Raw genomic sequence first — 24,469 nt, forward strand, 5'->3', positions numbered from 1 at the left:
GGGGCTCTGCTATCAGCTGTAGGGTGTTGTGTTCACAACCACACTAATGAAACAAACTGTACGGATTCCTTGAAGTTGAGCCCTGTGTTTATTTATTTATTCATATATATATAAGTATTCACATACTCATTGAAAGGCTAACAAACACTGCAATAACAGTTTCACCTTGGCAATAAAAAAACTGTGCACACTTTTCTCTTGTTTTTCTCCCAATCAGTCATTCAGAGCAAGGCACAGATATTTATTAAACTAAAAAAAAAATCACCCAAAGCAAATTATTAGTTGTTACACATTCTGCCGCCTATGAAAAAAAGTATTAGCTATTACTATTTTTAAAAAGCATCTCTTAGGAATGTCCACACATTAACATTTTAGTAATGAATTGAATATTGACTGGGACAAATGAACTGTTGCATTTTCTGTGTAGCTTATTAATATTGCATGGGAACAACTCTAATAAATTCATGACATGAGACTAAGTGTTTGTGAGCCATAAATAAAAACCTGGACTAACGGATAATAAATAACTAGTTAGAAAAATTAAACTTACAAAACTTAAATCACTCAATAAGAGGAATGCCATACATGACACATTATGTATTCATAAAAAGTAAAAAAAAAACATGAATATTTGGTAATAACAACCTAAAAGCACTAACTTGTGAAGACAACTTTTTTTAAAGCACTTTGTCTATATATTTTAAACATTAGAAGAAGCTAACATTACAGCCCTTTTGCTACATTTCTGAATATTTAACATCTCCCGAGCTAGTTGGTTTTAGTCCTAGAGCTCATTTTTGCAGCATTGTACATCTTCACAATTGGTTCAGCGGTATTGCTTTAAAATGGAAAGCATCGGTAGTGTAGAGGAATGAAGTGAGTGTTCCTATGAAGTGTATAAGGCATACATATTTTACCCGAGTAATATTTTAGTGTCAACACTGATTGTAGGTAGGTCGATATGCTAAACAGTACTCACTATTCTAGTTACATGTCTCTCATTCCTGGAAGAAGAATACAATATGGCTGTAGTAAAGCAGTGTGAGGCAGACGCTCCTCTGTTGACCTGTGCAAACACATCAGACTTTTTGTTGGTAGTGTAAAGATGCGGTGTGTCACTCAAAGAGCCAGTTGGTCCCACGCTTTCCTCATGGCGCCAGGTGTGGCCGACTGATTACTACTGTATGGCACCTTCTTACAGGTAGGATTTAAGATTCTGCACCCATCAGGGGGTCAAAGTTGTGTCAAACAAAGGTCTGAACTGGAGTGATGGAGCGTGTGGGGGAGCCCGCACGTTCAGAGGAGGACGAGGCCGAGCGGTTGGTCACCTCTCGCTGCAGCTCGTCCACTCTTTTCTGCAGCTCGGCGCGCTTCGCCAGCAGCTCCTTGTAGCGCTGATGAACAGGCTCCTGCAGAAAAAAGGATCATGTGTAAAGCAGGTGTAACATAGTTAATCAGGTAATTAGTGATTCCACTTGCCATCTTTAAATAACCACAGGTATTGAACGCAGCACCCCTGGGGTTTAGTGTCGTGCACCCCGGGGGCAGCTGCATTCAGACCTTGTGGGGTAACGGTAAGGTTACGGGCGATGAGCTCCGTCTTTTTTCTTTAATATATTAATTTAATTTCACTTTATTTTAGTAGAAACTTAACGTGTCTTTTAATTTTATATTTTTCAGAGGGATGCACCTGTTTTATGTCATCAGGTATGATTTTTGTATTTTGTGTATGATTTTTGTATTTTGTGTTTATTGTCGGGCATTCGGACCTTGTGGTGTAACGAGGGATGCACCTGTTCTATGTCATCAGTTTTCAGAATAAATGGCTGGATGCCAACCAGATGTCCTGGTCTCAATAAATAACACAACGCAGAGAGAGTACTAAGCCGCTAAAGCTATAGTTTAACCAGGACTTTCAATGATTATAACGACAAGATAATCTAGATAAATCGATAATATTCCTGCATTCTATTTTCCCCGATGATGCTCTTGTTTTGTCTTGTGTTTTAATGGGTGCATTACTGGCATAATTTAATGGGTGCATTACTGGCAGCTGGAAAAAAGGCCCTAACTAAAAGATGGATGTTGCAGACTGGACCTACAATTAATAATTGGATAGATGTGACAATAGATATTTATACCATGGAAAAGATAACTTTTTCTCTCAACCTAAAGTTAGACATATTTATGAAACACTTGGAAAGATGGGTGCAGTTCATCAGACCTTTAAGACCGGATTTTGTAAAGGTAACAAGCTGTAGAAACTTATAATTTGATTTCCCGCTGTATATCAGTGACATGAATACAACTGAATGTATGTCTTTGTTTTTGTTTTTTCTTTACATATTCATATTATTAAAAAGGGAATGGACAATGAACATTTGGAACAAGAAGCTATTGATACAAAACATTTGGCTCTGTCCAATTTTGATACTAACAGCTGTAAATCCATTTGTACTTGTCAATTGTTGTGAAATTTCCTAATAAAAAGATAATAAGAAAACACTGAAGGTCTTTTTTTTTTTTTCCTTTCTTTTTCTCTGTTATTTCTTTCTTTTCTCCTTATTGTTGTATAGATTTATGATGATTTTAAACTCTAAGCTATATTTATACAGGGTTTATTTATTTATTTTATTTTTTCTCAGGGTAAATGTATATTGTAACTGTTTGTAATTTTATTCTATTTTGTAGATAAATAGGTAATAGATAGGTAATTGTATATTGGATTTTTATAGTATTGTGATTTTGTATGTAGTTGCAAAAGCCCAACTAGGGACGGGAGTTGAAAATTAGCTGAAGCTATATCTCTGTATGCAGCACATCAGATGCATGTCCTGTATCTATGCTAACTGCTTTGTCCCTATCAAATAAAATAAATTAAACAATTAAACAAGAGACGGGTTCCTTGACAAACCTGAGGTCTCATGCGAGGGTTCCAGCGGATGTAGTAGCCGACCCAAAGCTCCAGGTGGCGTAAGCTGACTACAGGGAACAGCACATGGTTGGAGTAGTTCACATACAAAGGATTACTGAACTCCTCCAGCTGGCTGTTTATATAAGACCACAGTGACACTGTCCTCTTAGGAATCTCCTGCAACATAAAAGATGTGTTTGTCACGACAGCAACTTTCAGACCAGAATCACTTTCCTCATGCCGAGAGAAACAAAATGCTCTTACTTCCTTCAACCGCTGCTGCTCGCAGTTGCACAAGAATGTCCCAAACAGGCAGCTGTACAGGTGGTCCAGGATGGTCACCAGGAAGTACTCGTTAAACTCAAAGGCTGCAGGAAACTTAAATAAAACCAGACTCATTAGTGTCCTTGAAAGACTAGTTTCTTCTGTAGAAACTTTGCACATTATCAGCACCACTTGCTGCTTACCTGGCGAGTCAACTGCCAGACACAGTCGATGAACTGAATAAAAACAGGTGAACGGTCTGCGTCTGTGTGGTTCTTATCGCCATGACCAATGCGCTAAAATATAGATAGATGATAGATAGATAGATAGATAGATTACTTTATTCATCCCCGAAGGGAAATTCGGTTGTCACAGCAGTCCGGTATTCAAGTACAATAAAATACAATAAAATACAATAGAATAAAATACTGAGGTAGCATAAATAAAAACAACAATAGAAAACAAAGCACAGAATAGAACAAGGACACTTAAGAAGTTAAAAAAAGAAGATCAGTTGGTAGGATGGTTGGCAAGATGATGGTAATAATTAAACTGGTGATATGATGGCAACAATGCTATAGTGACTAGACGGTATATAATAATAATAATAGTGCAGTATATAATATATATAATATAATATGTAATAATAGATAATAAACAATATAAAAATAAAATGAAAAATATAAAGTAATTATAAGTAAAATAATATGACATATAATAATAGTAATAATAATAATAATAATAATAATAATAATAATAATAATAATAAATAAGGCCGGTATAATAATAATAGTAGTATATTACAGTATATAGGAATAATGGCAGCAACAGTATATATAATAATAATAATAATAATAATATTAATAACATAGCAAAGTGTCGTTCGTAGATTTAGTGCATAGATTTAGTGCATAAAAGAAGAAGAAAGGACAATCAGTGATAGAGCTGAACAGTCACCTCATGTGGTTTCAGAATGTCTGAAGGGTACAAGAATTTGTTTAGCAGGCTTCCAGAAATTAAATTAAATGGGGACAGTAGTCGTGTTTCCATCAACAGACTTCTAAGCACATTTTGAAGATTTGCATGAGAAAAGCTTGATGGAAACACCAAAATTTAATACGCATGACTGACCAGCTATTTCCGCTCTGCCGGTCAATACGAGCTGACATGAAAAAACAATTATAAGTTGCCAAATTTAATTTAATTCCTGAAGACTTCTCTTCTTTTTTTTCTCGCGGGAGGCCAAATTGTCTGATTACAAACCTCTTTTTGTTGTTTTTTCACTCGCTCACCCTCTACTTCTTCTCCTGTTTGCTGACAGATTCGCCTACAGCGATACATTACACCACCATCTTCTGACCAAAGTATGTTTATGCAGCTTTGTTTATTCGCTCTAAACCAGCTGATGGAAACGTCCCTAATTTGCATTTTCTTTCATGCAACATTTCAAAATTTCGCTTTGACTCCGACTTTAATGGCAACACAGTTAATGTATCCCTGACCTTCTTATTAACTTATTTATTATCTTTATTTCTAACACTGCGTGTTCGTTTTTTTACTCTCTAATTACAATGTAAAAAGCTGTAAAGATGGATAAGCTGTAAAGAAAAATAAAAAAAAGTATCTAACTAAAGATGACTGTGTGAGCTGCTGCTGTTATGTGATCTTAACCCATAAGAACCCAGGCCCATTTATCCTTAAAGGAAAATTATGGGGGATATACCACAGACCACATAGAACACATTTATGGGGGAAAAAAAAAAAATTATTAATAATAATAATAATAATAATAATAAAAATATATATATATATATATATATATATATATATATATATATATATATATATACATACATACATACATACATACTATCCCTAAATGTGAAATATCTGTGATGTAACAAATTGGGCATTTATGGTATTTCTTATTTTAAAATAAAAAAAACTTGACGTCACAGTGATATTTTTGTAACTTCTTTCATATTAATTTGTTCAGGAAATATGGTCAGAATAAGTTAAATGCAATAAAGGACATTAACAGATTAGAATTGTTAAATGGGTTTAAATTTAACCGAGTAACAAAAAAAAGCTTTTTAAAATTAGATACTTTTTTAGATTTCTGTTTTCAGTCACAGCCGCATTTTGTTTTTAACACCAGGGTGTTGAGTATGTGTCGCTTAGGGATTTAATGAGTTAATGTGAAGCATAAAGCTGAATATGGGAGATTCTAGAAGATTTAAAGTGTTTGTTACACGGGGGTCACCATAGGTTCTTATGGGTTAACCCTTTGATGCACATATAAACATATAAACACCTTCTAATGCACAACATGGGTCAAAAATGACCTGCAGTCATTTCTCATGTTATTTCATGCTGGCTGTTGTGGTTTTTTTTATCCTTTTTTTTTATTACAACAGATCATTATATCCATTATTCCTTTCATTATTTATGAAGAAAATTTGTTTTTGGATTATTAATGATCAAAAATGACCTTGTGCATAAGAAGCGTAGTGATACAAAAAGTGATACACTAAATTAATAATTTTGAGTATATGTGTAACTATATTTGTCGTGTTAAAAGAGTTGTTAGATCCACCAGATTTCATTGGAAAATCACATATTTTACCATTTGAGACTTATTAGAGCCACCAAATAATAATTTCCATTGGAAAAACACCAATTTAACAAAATTGGATAGTTAACATTTGTCTTCTTTGTCATGTTTTAAATTGGTGACGACATATAAACACCTTCTAATGCACAACATGGGTCAGAAATGATCTTGTGCATTAGAAACGTAGTGATACCAAATAAAAAGGGGTTTTATTAAAAAAGTAAGAAACAGGGGGGGAAATGATGATGATCAAAAACAAGTTATTTGAGGAAAACCTGCAAGATTAAATGAATTTATTGCAAAGATATAGAATATAAAAACGTAGTCGGGTCACTTTAGACCCATGTTGTGCATCAAAGGGTTAAATAAAAGGAAAAAAATGTCACAAAAGAAATCGTGTTTACCAGCTGAAAGCGATGACCGAAGCTCAGCCACTCTTTCTCAAGCAGCACCTCGAAACCGCGGATGGTGCGGTAGTAACCGTCCAGCATGAGCATGGCCAAGGACGTGAGCTGGGCTGTGCGGTCCCAGCCGTCACTGCAGTGCACCACCACCGATGTTTTCCCAGACTCCACCTTGTCTGCGATTCGAAGAGCTCCTGCCAGGATCAGCTACAAACACACATGCACACACAAGCAACTTGTAGTCAGGCGGCTTAGGACCAGATTTGAGGAGAAAGGGGACAGGCCGGACAAAAGCACCACATTTTTTCCACATGCTCTCCATCACTATAGGTTTCAATTTTTGGTAGGAGACACTTCATCAAGATTGTGGATCGGAGATGGCAGCCATATAAAGTCTATGAGAACCAATGTATCTTTCAAGCCACTTAGGCCCCGTTTACACGAGGACGCTCGCGGGTAAAAACGACAAAATATTTTATCGGAAGTGCCTTTCGTTTAGACGGTGACGGCGTTTTTGGGGCTTAAAGACGCAAAAATCTGAAACCACCTTCCAAAGTGTAAAAGTGTAATCCTCTCCTCCGTAGCGTGTCGTCTACACTGACAAGACGCAAAACTCTGATCTGATCTGCTCACGTCACGTATGTGTTTACGTCACATACATGCTCCAGTACAGGAAAATAAACAAACGTGGGATTATTTCCATGGTGGGACCTTCAAGCTGCTCTGGCAGCTCTAATAAACTTACAGGAGTCTTTCCACCAAATGTCCAGGATATGTACAGATAGTATTAGTGAACAGAGAAGGATCTGGAATTACCTCCATCACATTTTGGATGCAGCAATTGGTCGGAGGCGAGCCAGACGGCTGTGAACGAGACCTGGGAGATCTAGTGATGGTGGAGAACTTTGTGGAAGGAGTAGCTGATGAAAATGTGTGGCGTGAAAACTTCTGCATGCTCAAAGATGCTCTTATGGCTTTAAGTGATGCCGCCTGGCTGCATACAATCGATCGAATTTCACACACTTTTGCGTCACCGTATGCAGCAGATTTCCTCCCGAAAATGATCGTCTAAACGCGGAATAAAAAGTGAAGACGCAACGCCAGTTTTGCATCTTCTGTTCAGACCGTCCTTGTGTGAACGTAGCCTTAGAAGGTCAATCTTGGGGTCAAAATATACATTTTCTTGGTCAAGGAATCATTTAAAGCTATTGAGAATATCACTAGATGACTCACTGTAAATAATGTGTTGATCAAGATCTGACATGAGATGAAAAGTGTTCCCTTGATTTTATTTTGCAGTGTACATTGCAGCTAATCCGCACTCTGCCGTGAACATAGATTCCAAACATTTTCAACTCAGGATTTCCTGCTGCAGCATTTGAAGACCTACCAGTCTGGGTGAAAATGAACATATATATTTGATCAAAAAATCATCTAGTGATATTTTCAATAGCTTTAAATGATTCCTTGACCCAGAAAATGTAGATTTTGACACCAAGATTGACCTTCTAAGTGGCTTGGAAGATATAGCATTTCTCATAGACTTTATATGGCTGCCATTTCTGATCCGCAATCTTGATGAAGTGGCTCCTACCAAAAATTGAAACCTATGGTGATAGAGAGTATGTGGAAAAAAATTGGTGCTTTTGTCCGACGTGTCCCCTTTATTTGGCTAAGCTGCCTGACTATTGGTCATTTTTTCTCACCTTGATGTGCTCGAGCCAATGAGTGGACTCCAGATTGGAGAGCCAGTGTGAGTCCTCAATGTTGGGGTAGACCACATCCTTCAGCTTGCGGAGCGACTCTCTCATCACATGGATATTGTGAATATCTAAGAACACCAGCTCAGCATTTTGATACGCATCCTCACTTTCATAACCACCACCTTTCATCTGAAGAAAAAAAAACAAAAGTAAAATTTACGTACACAACTCAACAAAATATATAACAGGTCTCGTCGATTAGACCCGTTTAAAAGTTACATATTATATCGTGAAGATACACCATAAAAAAAAGAGGTGTTTTACAGAAATGTACTGTATTATTTTACTGGGTTTTTCAAGCTATTTTTATTTTTTAATGCAAGGTGGCACCTCATTTACATTCAAAGTGTTAAAGAAAATTGCCATTGTGAATCTTATTTTCATTCTGAATTAAATGGTTCAGAATTTCACTGTATTATTTAAAAATTAAAAAATTTTAAAAAGTACAATTCTATTATTACAAATATCAACAAAGTGGAAGCTGAAATGTGTTAATCAATATCATGAGGAATTATAGATTTAAACTTTTTTTTTTTTTACTTTTTTTTTGTTAAATTACAGTGAATTCTATGTGAAAATAGCCTGGCAGCAAAACCCTTACCATCACATTAAAGTAAAAAACCTTTTAGTTATTCTACAAATACATATGTTTTTAAGATTTACTGTATTTTATCAATATTTGTAAAGGAATTATCTGTAAAATAACTTTTTAATAACGGTCGTTTACTGTCATTAGACAGTGTATGGCAACGTTTGCTGCAACACTTAGCATTTTTTAAAAAGATTTTGTGTAGTTTTCCTTTCAAACAAACCTTGTTGGCAGCAGCGTTGACACTGGGCCTGGCATCAAAGATGAAGAGTTTATGGGACTGAGCGTTAGCGTCCATGATGGCCTGGAGGTACTTCTCATCCTCTTTGCTGCGCTTCCCGTTCACTCCGACCATCGGCTGGCTGCAGCGCGTCACTGTCGCCTGACTCTCCGGATGGATCCAAGACAACACCTACACACACACACACACACACACACACACACACACACACACACACACACAGTTTAACAAAATAAGACCACAGAAAATCCAGCTGCACAGGACAGGAGAGAAATGCGCTCTATAAAGAAAGTTGAATTGAATTTGATTTGATTTAAATTAATAAATAATTGATTGTGTGAGTAAGTAAGTGTATATGTGGTGAATATGGAATAGCTTGTCTACCTGCACTCTTCAATTAATTTGTAATTGATTTTTGTTTGTTTTTCTGTGTTTTTTGTTGTTGTTTTTTTGAACTGTAATTTTTTTTTTTTTCATATATATCTTTATTGGGTTGTCAGGACATAATACATATTCAATCAGAAAAGGTACAATTCACCCATTTTTCCCCCTTTTAGAACAACCCCCCCGCCCCCCGAACCAGAGAGTTACATTCACATAAAATAAGCAAAAAACAATAAATAGTAATGATAATGAGAAAATACAACTCTTTGAACTGTAATTATGTGTATACATTGTGAAGCACATTGAGTCTGCCTTGTGCATGAGATGCGCTCTATAAATAAAGTTGAATTGAATTGAATTGAGAGTTAGATCCATGCTGAAGACTGGTCACTCACAGGAATCCTTCCCTTGGCTCTGAAGGCAGCTACTCTCTTCAGTTCTTCGTCTGGTATGTTGACAGGCACAGCCAGAGTTGATGGGTAGGTGTCACAAACCTCGTAGTGATCGTTTACTTTTGTTATCCTCCAGCTCTCATTGGGTATTCCCTTTAAAAACACACAAGTAGACAATTTAATCTGTAACATCAATAGGGGACATATTCTGCTCATTATAGGTTTCTTCTAGAACATCTAGAACACACATCTAATCCGTCTGAAACAGACTTTTAGAGCAGTAGTTCTCAACCTTTTTGAGTCGCGACCCCCATTTTAACATGCATGTTGTCCGCGACCCCCGCTCACTGAACACAATCTCACAGAGTTCAGATCACCCAAAAAAGAAACAAAATGACCAAAAAAGAAAAAAATACGAAAAAAAAAAAAAAAATGACCAAAAAAGAAAAAAAATACGAAAAAAGACACAAAATGACCAAAAAAAAGGAAACAAAATTACCAAAAAAGACACAAATTGACCACAAAATGACCAGAAAAGACAAAATAACCAAGAAGACACTAAATGACCAAAAAAGACACTAAAGAACCAAAAAAAGACACAAATTGACCACAAAATGACCAAAAAAAGACACAAAATTACCCAAAAGACACAAAATGACAAAAAAAGACATTAAATGACCAAAAAGACTAAAACACATTAACACATGAACACTTTAACACAGTGGAGACAGAGCTGACTTCCAAAATGATCTGGCGACCCCCAGAAATCATCTCGAGACCCCAATTAGGGTCCCAAACCCAAGGTTGAGAATAGCTGCTTTAGAGCACCTGTCTCCTCCTGAGAAAAGCCCAGCCTGCTCTGATTGGTCAGTGTTTCTGTGTCTCTGTCAATGCAGTCACCAATAAAAGCTTCCAAACTGTCACCATCAGACGTGAGTGTCCAGAATGTTTGAAACCTGAATTTTTTCCTCACAGGTATTCCTTTATATAAGTTTACCACATTATTTGAAACTTTGGCCATGTTTATTATGAACATCAGATATTATAAAATCAGTGCCTTGGCCAGGAAATGTATTCAGATGTTTACCAACAATCATGGAGTGTTTTGACCTTAACTAAAACTCTCTGGTGGCGGGTCAGCAGTGGTGGCCAGGTCCCTGCTCCTTCCCTTCTGGCTTCCAGCTCTGCTCCTCCTTCCTGTTCCATATCAGCAGGAGGCTCTCTCTCCTGCCTCCCCCAATCTGCCCACAGCCTTCTTCCTCTCCCTACCACTCAGCCCTACTGCTGGCAGGAACTTCCTGGGTTGGAAAGCCACCTCGACTGATAACAGCCATGCCTGCCATTCTTTTTCCCTGCAGTCTGCTCCGATTGGTCAGTGTTTCTGATTTTTGTGCATCAGTGTCTCTGTACCGTCTGTCAATGCAGCTGGAGGAATGACTATAACAGAGTATAGCAGCACTTACTTACTGTGGAAAGACACCAATAAAAGCATCTAAGCTAAAAACTCTCCTTGAGCCAAGAAACACAGGAGTGACCAGATAGAGCTTTTATGTTCTATATCTTTACAATAAATTATTTTCATCATTCAGTATTCCAGGTTTTCCTCAATTAGTTTTTGATCATCATACATCCTTGTTTTATCTTATCCTTTATTCATTTTTTAATAAAATCCCTTTTTGTGTCACTACTCTTCTAATGCACAACATGGGTCAAAAATTACTCATATCCATTTTTTAGCTAAGTAGCTTGCTAAGCTAACTACTTAGCTAACTTATTGGCTAAGTAGCTTGCTAAGCTAACTACTTAGCTAACTTCTTGACTGGGAACAGCCATGCCTGCCATTCTTTTTCCCTGCAGTCTTGCACCAGAAGCTTCCTCCTGAAAACGCCCAGTCTGCTTCGATTGGTCAGTGTTTCTGATTTTTGTGCATCAGTGTCTCTGTACCCAAATCAATGCAGCTGGAGGAATGACTATAACAGAGTATAGCTGCACTTACTTACTGTGGAAAGACACCAATAAAAGCATCTAAGCTAAAAACTCTCCTTGAGCCAAGAAACACAGCAGTGTCCAGAATGGTTGAAAACCTGAAGTTTTTTTCTCACAGGGATTACTTCTATATACGTTTGCCACATTATTAGAAACTTTGGCCATGTTTATTATGAATATCGGACATAAAAACAATACATTTGAGGGGAAAAAACCCCAAATATTCACTACAGGTCCCTTTTAAGCTAAACAGTCAGATTATATAATTTTTCTATATACCTGTCTTTTGTATTCCGAGAGAGCGTCGTACACCTTCCACCCATTTTCAGGAAAGACTTGCCCATATTCGAAGGCAAAGATTTGCTGTGGAGAGTGGGAGAGAAGTTCATTTATTGGTACAGAGTGCAGAGATAAAGAGTCAGAAGCGGCGTGGTCGAGGATCACTCACCAGCCCGTTGGAAACAGGAAACGCAAATTTCACCAGCACTTCGAAAATGGACTTCCTGAGTGTGTCCTCCAGTTGCTTGTGTGCAAATCGTAGATTACGCATATCCTGCAGAAAGGCAAATCAGCAGGTCATGGCCGAACTCAGGGCTCAACAGCTGCATGTGAATATGATTTGATAGCAGTAAAGCAACTTCATGCAATAACATGGATAATGTGCTTGTTCATAGTTAAACTCTTTTTTTAATGTCTATGATTGCTGATAGTATTCTTAACTATAATCTACTATCTGTTATTTACAGATTCTTGCATCTTTAACATATAAACAGTTAAATTGCGATATATAAAACAAGTGTAGTTATTCTAGACTATTTCCACATCTTTTTTTTATTTTTTTTATTAATTTAGACAAAACACAACACAAATCACCAATGAACAAACACAAAGAGAAAAACAAAAAACAAAACAAAAAACACAACAACAACAAAATCACAAAACCAACCCAAATAAATAAATAAAACCACAATAATAAACAAGAACCTTAACACATCAAAACTAAAACAAGACACAAACATACATCAAACATAATTACCACATAAAACATACAGTATATTTATCTATTTCCACATCTTACTCACTTTGCAAACCAGCCCGTACGACACGTCACCACGGCTTGACGCACTTCCAATCTTTTCCACACGACTCACCACCCCGAGGGGCAGATCCAGCACAAAAGCTGGCTCCTAGAAACCAAACTACATATTAGTGAAAACACAAAATGATTCTTTGAAATAGTGCTTTTTGAAAATTCTGAAAGCATACCCTGTCCATGCATTTGAAGAACAGTCTGTAGTTTGTAACGCTCACTGTTCCCCTCAGGGCTCCAATGAAAGGACAGAAGTATGTGACATCTTGGGCTACAGAATAAGACAAGAAAAGCATCTAGATTTAGCCAAAAGACAAATATGTTTTAAATATGTTTTAAATCGTTTTACTGCGCTACTTTGATTGTATTGCATGCAAGCTATTTTAAGTTGTTGCAGCAAAAAGGGAACCTACCCATGTCTTGCACAGTTTCATTGGGAAGTAACTGTGGCTCTTCTTTGTCCGACTCTCGAAGAACATGCTGGGAACATTAGATACAAATTAGACCTGAATTATTACGCTGATAGTTGATTCAATATATGGATACAGATCTATGTATCACTACACCTCTAGTAATCGTCATAATAATTGTTATACAAAAACATGTTTTCAGCCCAAAACTGAAAGCATTCTGGAAGGAAGTGTTTGAAACAGTTAATAAAATATTTGGTGGAAATATTACTATGGATCCAATGGTGGCCCTACTAGGTCTATTACCAAAAGGCATTGAAGGAAGAGCCAAAAAATATCTTTTACAGATATTACTAGCAACAGCAATTAAATGCATTACAGTAAGGTGGTTGAAGCCTGACCCCCCAACATATAGTATGTGGTCTGAAAAAATAAAGGAAATATAGCAAATGGTACAAATAACATACTCCTTAAGACTTCAAAAACATATATTCACTAAAAGGTGGAGCCCTGCTTTGGGTATACTGATATAATTTTATTTATTTTATTCCATTTTAATTTATATTTTTCTTTGTCATTATAGTCTCTGTATTTTTTTTGATGTACCATAAGTGTTACCATGTGTATGAAACAGCAGATATGTTGAATATGATTCTGTACACGATTGTGAATGAAACTTAAATAAAAACTAAGTTAAAAAAAACAAAACATGTTTTCAGTCGTATGTAGTTCATGAGATGGCATACCTTGGCAGCAGTTTTGGGCTTAACCTGAAGGGTGCAGAAAAGAGGATAGTCATAATTTGTAATTATGAAGCGACAGGATGTCAGTATACTATGTGTAGGCTACTTACCCTGAGCTCTGGGGACAGCTCTGCAGAGGTGGCCACAGATTCAGAGGACATGGCAGAGGGTGGCTTGGCCTGGGCAGAACGATCAGATCGAGACGTGGAAGTACTGGTGAGAGATAACAAGAGACATACTGAGTCTCCTGGAAGTGCTGTGACAGTTAGAAGACGTCTGTGTGAAGCTAATCTAGTTACAAGAATCCCCCGCAAAGTCCCTCTGTTAAAAAAAGGCATGAAGAGTTACAATCTGCCAAAGATCACATCAACTGGCCTAAAGAGAAGTGGAGGAACATTTTGTGGACTGATGAGAGTAAAATTGTTCTTTTTGGGTCCGAGGGCCACAGACAGTTTATGAGACGAGCCCCAAACTGTGAATTCAAGCCAGAGAACACAGTGAAGACAGTGAAGCATCATGATATGGGCATGTTTCTCTACTATGGTGTTGGGCCTATTTATCACCTACCAGGTATCATGGATCAGTTTGATATGTCAGAATACTTGAAGAGGTCATGTTGCCTTATGCTGAAGAGGACATGGCCTTGAAATGGGTGTTTCAACAAGACAATGAGCCCAAACACACTAGTAAACCAGCAAAATCTTGGTTCCAAACCAACAACATTGATGTTTTGGAGTGGACCTTAATCCAGTTGAGAACTTGTGGGGTGACATCAAAAATGCTGTTTCTGAAGCAAAACCAAGAAATGTAAATGAATTGATGAATGTTGTTAGAGAATCTTGGAGTGGAATAAAAGCTGAAAGGAGCCACAAGTTGATTGACTCCATCCACACAGATGTGAAGCAGTTATAAAAAAAAAAGCTGTTGTCATACAACTAAATATTAGTTTAGTGATTCACAGGATTGCTAAATCCTAGAAACAAAAAAGTTTGTACAAAATAGTTATGAGTTTGTAAAGTGAACAGCAGACACTGCTATTTTATGCACACTGTTCATTGCACCTTATTTGTTTCATAACATTTTTATACTGTATATTCATATTTATTCTGCACTGGAATTCTATTCTACTCCTTAATACATACTCCTTCTTTAGACACTTTATTTTTTATTGTATTTTTATATTTTATTGCTTGAAGTATGCCTAGGTTGTTCTTTTTATTTAATTGTGTTGTCATTGTCTCTGTGTGTAATGCTGCTGCTACACTGTAATTTCCCAGCTTGGGATAAATAAAGTATATCTATCTATCTATCTATCTATCTATCCATCTATCTATCTATCTATCTATTATTTTGAACCGACCCCTTTCAACTAATTGCCCAATTGCACAGCCTTAAGAGCTGCATATCATGAATGCTGGGTCTTGGTGGTTTTCTGAGCATCTACTGCACCTACTGGTATCTTGATTGCATGTAGCAATAAAAAATATACTTCATTGTTTTCAAATGCTTTGTAGCCTAACTGATTATTAACATTAAAAATAACAGACAGGCCAGTGTGTGCAGCAGCTACTGTCCCGATAATGACAGCAGCAGTTTAACGGGGACCTATTTTACTGTCAACATTAGTGATAACTCCATAAACGGTCACTTCTGAAGGGTTACAAGCAGTCGACATGTTAACTTTCCTTATAACATATAAACACAAAGCCTACTGTTGGTTTTAATAAACTTTTAGCTGTGTGGAGGCTAGATGTATGGCGGTGGGTGCAGCTACCTGGACAATGAATCAACACTTGGCTGCCGAGAAGAGGAGCGCTTGGAGCCCAGACTGTCGCTGCTCCCGGTCTGCTCCATGTCCTTCTGCTTCAGCGGTGAGGAGAACTGGCAGTGTTGACGCCCAGATATGTGGTGGGGATCCGTCTATCCCCTGAAGAATGTCTTTAAATCCGAACTCGGAGTGGAGTAAATCCGCACAAACAAAAGGAAGCTGCCATGTTTTCCCAGCAGCCTCCCAATCCCGGTCACAAGGAAGCGGCTGCTGGAGGTGGCGCCCCCTGCCGGCCGGCCGGCCGGCCTCATGCTGCCTTCACTGTCAGTTAAAGTGGTGAATCTGGGAGAAAAAAGTAGTTTTTTCCCACTTTTTTTCTCGTAAATCTGCGACTTTTTTCGCGTAGGTTTGCCACTTTAAATCTCTTAAATCTTTGACTTTTATTCTTGTAAATTTGCAACTTTTTTACCTCGAAATATTACCTGAAGTTACCAAATATAGTTCTTTGCCTGATAAAGGGTTAACTCTATGGAGTCTGGGGCTATTTTGTCCATTTTTGAATCCTTTTCATGTCATTTTGTGTATTTTTTGGTCATTTGTGTCTTTTGAGTCTTTTTTTGGTCATTTTGTGTATTTTTGGGGGGTAATGTTGTGTATTTTTTGGTCATTTGTGTGTTTTTGAGTCTTTTTTTGGTCATTTTGTGTATTTTTTGGGGGTAATTTTGTGTATTTTTTGTTATTTTGTGTCTTTTTTGGTCATTTTGTGTATTTTTTTTGTAATTTTGTGTCTTTTTTGGTCATTTTGTGTCTTTTTTAGTTATTTTGTGTCTTTTTTTGGTCATTTTGTGTATTTTTTTGTTATTTTGTGTCTTTTTGAGTCTTTTTTGTTATTTTGTGTATTTTTTTGGTCATTTTGTGTATTTTTTTGTTATTTTGTGTCTTTTTTTGGTCATTTGTGTCTTTTTTAGTTATTTTGTGTCTTTTTTTTGGTCAGTTTGTGTATTTTTTTTAATGTTATTTTGTGTCTTTTTTGGTCATTTTGTGTCTTTTTTGGACATTTTGTGTATTGTTTTGTTATTTTGTGGGTTTTTTTGGTCATTTTGTGTATTTTTTGGTCATTTTGTGTCTTTTTTTTTAGTCATTTTGTGTCTTTTTTAATCCTTTAGTCCAACATAAAATGTGATTTTTAATCTTTTTTTTTACTCCCAAAACACTATCATGCTCAATAAAGAATTTTAAATGTTGCAAATGTGAACAAAGGTTGCAAATATAACATATATGAGGGTTACACCCAGTTCTGTCAGTTAAAGTGGTGAATCTGGGAGAAAAAAAGTAGTTTTTTCCCACTTTTTTTCTCGTAAATCTGCGAATTTTTTCGCGTAGATTTGCCACTTTAAATCTCTTAAATCTTTGACTTTTATTCTTGTAGATTTGCCACTTTAATCTAGTAAATTTGCAACTTTTTTTCTCGAAATATTACCTGAAGTTACCAAATATAGTTCTTTGCCTGATAAAGGGTTAACTCTATGGAGTATGGGGCTATTTTGTCCATTTTTGAATCCTTTTCATGTCATTTTATGTCCTTTTTGGTCATTTGTGTCTTTTTTAGTTATTTTGTGTCTTTTTTGGTCAGTTTGTGTGTGTTTTTTTGTTAATGTGTGTCTTTTTTGGTCATTTTGTGTATTTTTTTTTTGTTATTTTGTGTCTTTTTTTGGTAATTTTGTGTATTTTTTGGCCATTTTGTGTCTTTTTTAGTTATTTTGTGTCTTTTTTTGGTCAGTTTGTGAATTTTTTTTGTTATTTTGTGTCTTTCTTGGTCATTTTCTGTCTTTTTTTGGTCATTTTGTGTATTTTTTTGTTATTTTGTGTATTTTTTGGTCATTTTGTGTCTTTTTTTGGTCATTTTGTGTCTTTTTTAATCCTTTAGTCCAACATAAAATGTCATTATGAATCTTTATTTTTACTCCCAAAATTGCAAATAAAGCTTAATGTGTTGTTTGATTTAAATGAAATCATATTTGTTATTTCTCAATTTGCTCTTCTTACTCTCTCAGCTTATTTATCAATTCACCATTTGTCAGCTGTTGTTGAAGGAGTTTTGCTGCCACCTAATGGTCCAAGAATTAAAATCCCGTCCAGGCCAGCTGGGGGCGCTAGAGGAGCGTTTGTTATTCAGTGACTGTACCTCACCGAGTCTTTACTCAATACAGTACTTACATGTCAGAGGTACTTGTACTACACAAGACTATTCCACTTCACAGGCCACTTTTGTGTGTTGCTCCACTCATTTGGTGTGCCAGTTTTAGTTTGTATAATTATTAATTAGCATTTTTATACCCTCCATGTCCAGTGAAAACCATGGATCTCCATATTTACGATTAAAATGTAGAATAATTAGTGTTCTATGAAAAATACTTCCAATCATTGATTCAGAATTAAGTGATAACCTCACTAAAAGGTTGTATTTATATGTGATCTATGAGACTGCATTAAATAACTTTGTTACCCAAACAAATAAAAATGAAAAGAAAAAATGTAGAATTCTTGAAAACCAAAGCAAAAAAAGATGGAGACCATTCTCCATAATGACATCGTTTCCAAATAAACTTCTGTGAGTAATTGAAAACACAGTCTTTAAGTCTTTGTTTATTGAAGTTAATATAAAAAAAACTACAGAAAGACTCAGATGTTGAATCACAAACAACTTTATCCAGCTTTGTTCAAAGGGTGTAACTCATCAACTCATTTATGTACACGTTTTACTTTAATGTATTTGAATGCCATCTATCATTCTAAGGACAGAGGGTTAGAGATGGGCAGAGACCATAAAAAAAAAAAAAAACAAGCAATAAAATTAGCAGATAAGTTTGTTACTTGACATATTTCTCCATAAATTTCTTGTGGAACTCAGACCGCAGCGTGTCGTTGACAAAACGTTTCTCCTTCCGTGCTTCGTCCACTCCTTTGGCGCAATTCTTGAACACAACGTCATCATCCCACCTGAAAAGATATAAACAATTTAGTTGTTGATGGTTTGATGCCAGGGGTAAATAAAAAAAGGTAAGCTTAACCAAAACTGAAAAATAATGTACATTTCAGAATTATACAAGTACAGTAGGCCTTTTTCAGGGAACAAGAAATGGGTTAACAACTTAACTCTATGGAGTCTTGGGCTATTTTGTCCATTTTTGAATTATTTTCATGTCTTTGTAAGTCATTTTGTGTCTTTTTTGGTCATTTTGTGTCTTTTGGTGTCTTTTTTTGGTCATTTTGTGTCTTTTTTTAGTCATTTTGTGTCTTTTTGGTCATTTTGTGTCTTTTTTTAGTCATTTTGTGTCTTTTGGTGTCTTTTTTTTGTCATTTTGTGTATTTTTTTTGTCATTTTGTGTCTTTTGGTGTCTTTTTTGGTCATTTTGTGTCTTTTTTTTAGTCATTTTGTGTCTTTTGGTGTCTTTTTTTGGTCATTTTCTGTCTTTTTTAAGTCCTTTAGTCCAACATAAAATGTGATTTTGAATCTTTTTTTTACTTTCAAAACACTATCATGCTCAATAAAGAATTTTAAATGTTGCAAATGTGCATTCATTTCAGAGTACACTGAGACATTAAACTGCATCATTTTCAATTAAATTCTGGAAAAGTTGGTGTGTTCTAAAACTTTTGACCAGTAGTGTATATGTGTGTGTTTGTAGGATACCTTCTCTTGACTCTAAATGTATTCTGAGGCTGGGTCAGCTGCTGCTGCTGCTGTCCTGCCAAGTTGATCAATGGATTTCCGCTCAAGATATTCTCCATGCGAATCCTCTCCTCCTCTGCTTTTTGCTCACGCTCCTAAGTTGGGGAAAGAAACAAAGTCACTTAACAAAATGAGGTAACATTCACCTCCTTTCAAACAGAACACATTCCAGAACATTTGAAATGTACGTTTTCTTTAAAAGATCGCCAAAAATCCACCGTGTATTGTAAAATGAAATGATAAAAAGAGAAAAAATTAAAATTTTCAGTCCATGAATGTATGATCGGCTACAAAAAATTCTGTTAGAAAAATTAATATTTCTGTTAAAATCACTATATTCTACATGTCTCACCTAAAACGTTGCCATAAAATGAACCGTTTGTAAAAACTAGATCCTGTTAAAAACATTAAATTCTGCTCCTCAGCGACACTGTGATTGATTCTGCTGAGGCGAACGGTCACGTGACAAATATTCACTGAAAATCTGTTTACACAGAGCAGAGAGGAGAGGACAGGAGAGGTTGCAAGTAGAGGTTGTGTAAAAATGAAAATAGTTCAATATGTATAGCGTGTGAAGACCCAATTCCTTTTTCCAATATTCCTGACACTTGTATAGTGTTGTATATATGAATTCCATTTTATTTTAATCTAAAAAAAACAACAATCTATCAGTAAAATTTAACTTGCATTTTTATAACACTTTTAAGTTGTTCCCACTTCTAGCCATGATCGCACTGATTCCATAGAGCTGCAGACTACATATATATATATCATATTTATATATATCATATATATATATATATATATAGATATATATATATATCATATGTATAGATATATATATATATTTATCATATATATATATCATATATCTATATATATATATATATATATATATATATATATATATATATATATATGATATGCTCGGCTTCGTTGTATTGTATACTGTGATTAGTTGTGGTTGTTCTTTAGTTTCTGTGTAACAGTTAAACTGACCCTGTTTTCTGTTATTTTATTTTGTTAAATCTTTAGCCTGAAGGGTCCTTTGTTTGTACATATATCTTACTGCTATTTTATTTCTTATTAAAAACACCTCTGTTAAATCCATTACATCTGGTTTATGTTACCTCCTTTAACCCCTTTAAGAGCTGGTGGACGTAACAATATGTGATTTTTGCTGTCTGCTCAGTTCAAACACATCAGACTGAAGTGATACTTTACCTTGCGTTCTTGCTCTTCAGCGCGCTCCTTCTTAATCTTCTCCAGTTCTGCCAACAGAGCTGCAGTATCGTCGTCATCGCTATCCTCTTCGGAGTCCTCGTCCTCATCATCCTGTAAACAACCAAGCATCATGTGAGTGTGTGGGGGCTTAATGAGTGATCATCATCACGTGTCCACTAAGTCTGGCAGTGGCAGCTCTTACATCAGTGAGAGGGTCGTCAGCGTCCAGGTTGGCTGCTGGGATCTGATCCAGTCTGGGCCTCTTTGAAGATGATGACGAAGATGATGACGATGTGGTGTGCTCTGGAAAATGCAGGTCAATGCAACACAGTATTTTAAACATTTGTTTTCATGTGACGACAATTAAGATACAATTAGTTCAGAACAAGGTTATTATAGTTAACGAAAACTAACGAAATAACGAAAACTAGAATTGAAAAAAGATTTTCGTTAACTGAAATAAAAATAAAAACTAGAGTTTTTTAAAAAACGATAACTAACTGAAACTGTATTGCGTGGTTACAAAACTAACTAAAACTAACTAAAATTATAGTGAAAATGTCCTTAGTTTTCGTTTTTTCATTCATAATTCAGTGTTTCTATTTGAACATGCAACACATGGTGAATATGTTTACTGAGACTGGGATGTCTAAACAAACAAAATTCAAAACACCCAGAACTGTAAGAGTTAATAACCTTATTGGGGCTGAGATGATAAACCAAAGGAAATAAAGGAAACATTTATTATGACCTCTTTGAATCTGGCACCCAACATATAAAACCATTACAAAAAAACTAAAACTAACACTAAAACTAATAAAAACTAAACTAAAACTAAGCATTTTCAAAAAATAAAAACTAAACTAAAACTAGAAAACTCACTCTAAAAACTAACTCAAACTAACTGAATTTGAAAACAAAAATTCAAAACGAAATTAAAACTAAAACTGATGAAAAATCCAAAACTATTATAACCTTGGTTCAGAAATATACACTAAAATACACATTTAACAAACATTAAGTCTCTGCAGACAGACTAACCTCTCGGTCCCCTTTCTCTGGTCTTTTCACGTGCAACAACACGCTCCCTCTCCTCCAGCTCCCTGCGGAAGTCACGGGCACGCACCTCCTCTGGGGCATCCTGGGTAGGTTGTCTGAAGATGAGAATATTTGGAGAGAAAATATATATTTTTTAAATTCTTCTGGCGTATAACTACCTTCAGAGTGAGCAGATAGAAGGTGCAGCAGGAACAGTTCAGAAAAAGTATCATACTGAACATAAAACAGCGCTTGGATTACTTAATTTAAACAGTTGGTCTATAAAATGTCAGAAGTGAAAACAATTTGGTGTCAACATTTTGGTGGTTATTTTTCTGTTGATTCAATTCAATTCAACTTTATTTATAGAGCGCATTTCATGCACAAGGCAGACTCAATGTGCTTCACAATACACATAATTACAGTTAGAAAAAAACAACAACAACAAAAAACACAGAAAAATCAAACAAAAATCGATTACAAATTAATTGAAGAGTGCAGGTAGACAAGCTATTCCATATTCACCACATATACACTTACTTACTCACACATGTGCACCCACTCCCACAACCACACATGCACACAATTCAACCAAATGCTGTAGAGAAAAGATAGGTTTTTAATCTGTTTTAAAAAAATTGATGACCAATTGTTACAGCTCTACTCAGCGACACACTTTATTCAGTCATGTTTGGTGGACTGACCTGTACTTGATCTTGGTGTGACCCGGAAGATCTCGACTGGAATACTGTTTGGACAGAGCACTCAAATCACCTCCACCTTCTCCTTTACCTCTTCCTCCTCTTGCAGGCTCAAACGTCGGTCTTGCAGCTGTAGTCATCTTTGATGGCTCTGCAGTAGCAACACATGAAAGGATAAATGAAAACCAAGTGACCAGGACATCAAGAGCTGAGAACAATTTCAGAGTCGGAAAGCTAGAAACAGGCAGCTCCTAACACAAATATCAAGTCAGCTTGTTAATAATGAAGCAACTGGAGTGTATTCTCAAAGATGTTGATGAGGCAGACTCGAATGAAGCTTGTTTATAGGCGCAAAAGCAGAAAATAAACTCAAGACTCAAACTACTTCAATATACATTTCTGGAGGGATGTTATAAAATGTTTGTCAGAGGTGTTTAACAACAAATGCCATTAAATGTCAAACTGTGTGTGCTTGGAATATACCAGAGAACTCAATACAAACAATAAAACATACTAAACTTTTGGACTTGTTACACAAGCTAGAAGGACTATTGCACTTTGTTGAAAGGGTACAGATGCACCACCTGATATGTGGATAAAATAACTTTCAAACTGTATCGGTCTGTATAGACTCACTTACTTGCCAAAGGCAAACAAAAAGACTTTGAAGACTGCTATGGATAATATACATTACTATTATTAAAACCAGCAGTGTACGCTTAAACTGAAAATAACTTGAAAAAATATAGGGGAATATAACATTTTTATATTTATTTTGACTGAAATCGATGAAAGTTGAGTGTGTTTATATATGTGGGTATCAAATTGTTGATAAATAAGCATATTTGGGGGAGGGGGGATAATAATGAAGCAGAAGTCTCCTCCTTTCAATCTAATAACATATTTTACATGACCTTACATGCATTAACCCAACATTAAGTCAGTCATTTAACTATAAATCAACAAACTGTATACAGAAGGGTGCAAATAATACATTACAGATAATATGAGGTGTGGATTTGAACTCATGTGTTCATGCTTTGAACAAATACATTAAAATATCACATCCAATAAGCAGCATGTTTATTAATTACAACAAGTTAATCGTTTGTATGATCAGACTGAAAGAGTAAACACCTAGGTTGTTGACTTAATGAGACATACACTGTCTAATATTTGTTTTAAAAAATAGCTGTTTTCTAGTTATTGATAAAGGAAAACACAAGCTAAGCAGTTAGCTACTCCAGCTAATCAGTTGTTAGCATGCTAACTTCGGCTGTTGAAGCGGAAAACGATGCTATTTCGTTTCACCGGCTAACCGTCAAACACGAACTACTTCAGAAAAGGATTTTATTTAAATACAATTAACGTTATTAGTTTTAGAAATTAATTTTAGAGCAATAACACTTACGGTGCTGCTACCACACGACAAAAAGAAGACTCGACTCAACGCGTGACGTCACTTCCCGTTGAAACCGGCGTGTGGCATTCAAGAACACTGGGAAAATAGAAAACTTTTAACGTGTGAGCTCTGTATACTGAAGTATTATAATTTATTGAGAAATACTTTCTCTAGTTAATATTTAAAAATGCGTTACTGTGATCAGGAAATAAAACTGCTATTTAGCAAATATTTAGTTTCTACATTTATTTTATACTGACCATATTTATGTTTTATCTTTCTTTACATCTGCCCACGGAAAGTATATTATATTATATATTATTCTGAAAATAAATAACAAACTGTCCATTTCTACAAAATTTGCTGTCCAGCATACCTTAAATATATTTTGTATATTTATACCCTTTCATACTATACTGTGTATATCCTTTGCATACATACATATATATTTAGGGCCACAGGGCAATCGCACTGAGCACTGGTCCTATACAGCAATAGCTGTAGGGACTTTTGTTATACTGTGGATTTTTTCTTCTTCCTCTTCTGGACGCAATTTCGTCCCGCTACGACAAATTATATATCAAAATGTGCGATTTGATCGACGTAAGTCGCGAAAAACTGTCTGTCCACCTCTGGCTGCTGTCACTGTTCAGGAACATTCAGGTGGCAGTTAATTCTGTTGATTGCAGGTAACTTTATGTGATTTTAATTACACACATACATTTTGAGGTTAAAGGGCATAGATTGCTGTACAAATAAATACTTGAAAAGGAATGCTTGTTGAAGGTGTGCTCCTTGTATATTATATA

General features: G+C 35.7%; 2 protein-coding genes across 2 annotated transcripts; both read right to left on the minus strand.

Moving 5' to 3' along the window:
- Positions 1-69: 69 nt before the first annotated feature.
- On the minus strand, positions 70-15,836 carry mtmr2 (myotubularin related protein 2). The gene is made up of 16 exons (XM_059352193.1): positions 15,569-15,836; positions 13,905-14,007; positions 13,798-13,821; positions 13,055-13,121; positions 12,818-12,912; positions 12,634-12,738; positions 12,000-12,104; positions 11,831-11,914; positions 9,569-9,718; positions 8,772-8,960; positions 7,903-8,088; positions 6,197-6,403; positions 3,382-3,474; positions 3,179-3,292; positions 2,915-3,091; positions 70-1,409 (listed from the first exon to the last, which is right to left on the minus strand). Exons 1-16 carry the CDS (start codon positions 15,646-15,648, stop codon positions 1,245-1,247), a joined length of 1,944 nt encoding a protein of 647 aa, XP_059208176.1. The 5' UTR covers positions 15,649-15,836; the 3' UTR covers positions 70-1,244.
- Positions 15,837-18,188: 2,352 nt separating this feature from the next.
- Positions 18,189-23,759, minus strand: cwc15 (CWC15 spliceosome associated protein homolog). Its single transcript, XM_059351135.1, has 7 exons — positions 23,670-23,759; positions 22,262-22,409; positions 21,561-21,673; positions 20,722-20,822; positions 20,520-20,630; positions 19,257-19,390; positions 18,189-18,562 (listed from the first exon to the last, which is right to left on the minus strand). Exons 2-7 carry the CDS (start codon positions 22,396-22,398, stop codon positions 18,433-18,435), a joined length of 726 nt encoding a protein of 241 aa, XP_059207118.1. The 5' UTR covers positions 22,399-22,409; positions 23,670-23,759; the 3' UTR covers positions 18,189-18,432.
- Between the last annotated feature and the right edge of the window lie 710 nt (positions 23,760-24,469).

The sequence above is a fragment of the Centropristis striata genome, chromosome 15 (assembly GCF_030273125.1).
Source record: "Centropristis striata isolate RG_2023a ecotype Rhode Island chromosome 15, C.striata_1.0, whole genome shotgun sequence".
NCBI lineage: Eukaryota > Metazoa > Chordata > Actinopteri > Perciformes > Serranidae > Centropristis > Centropristis striata.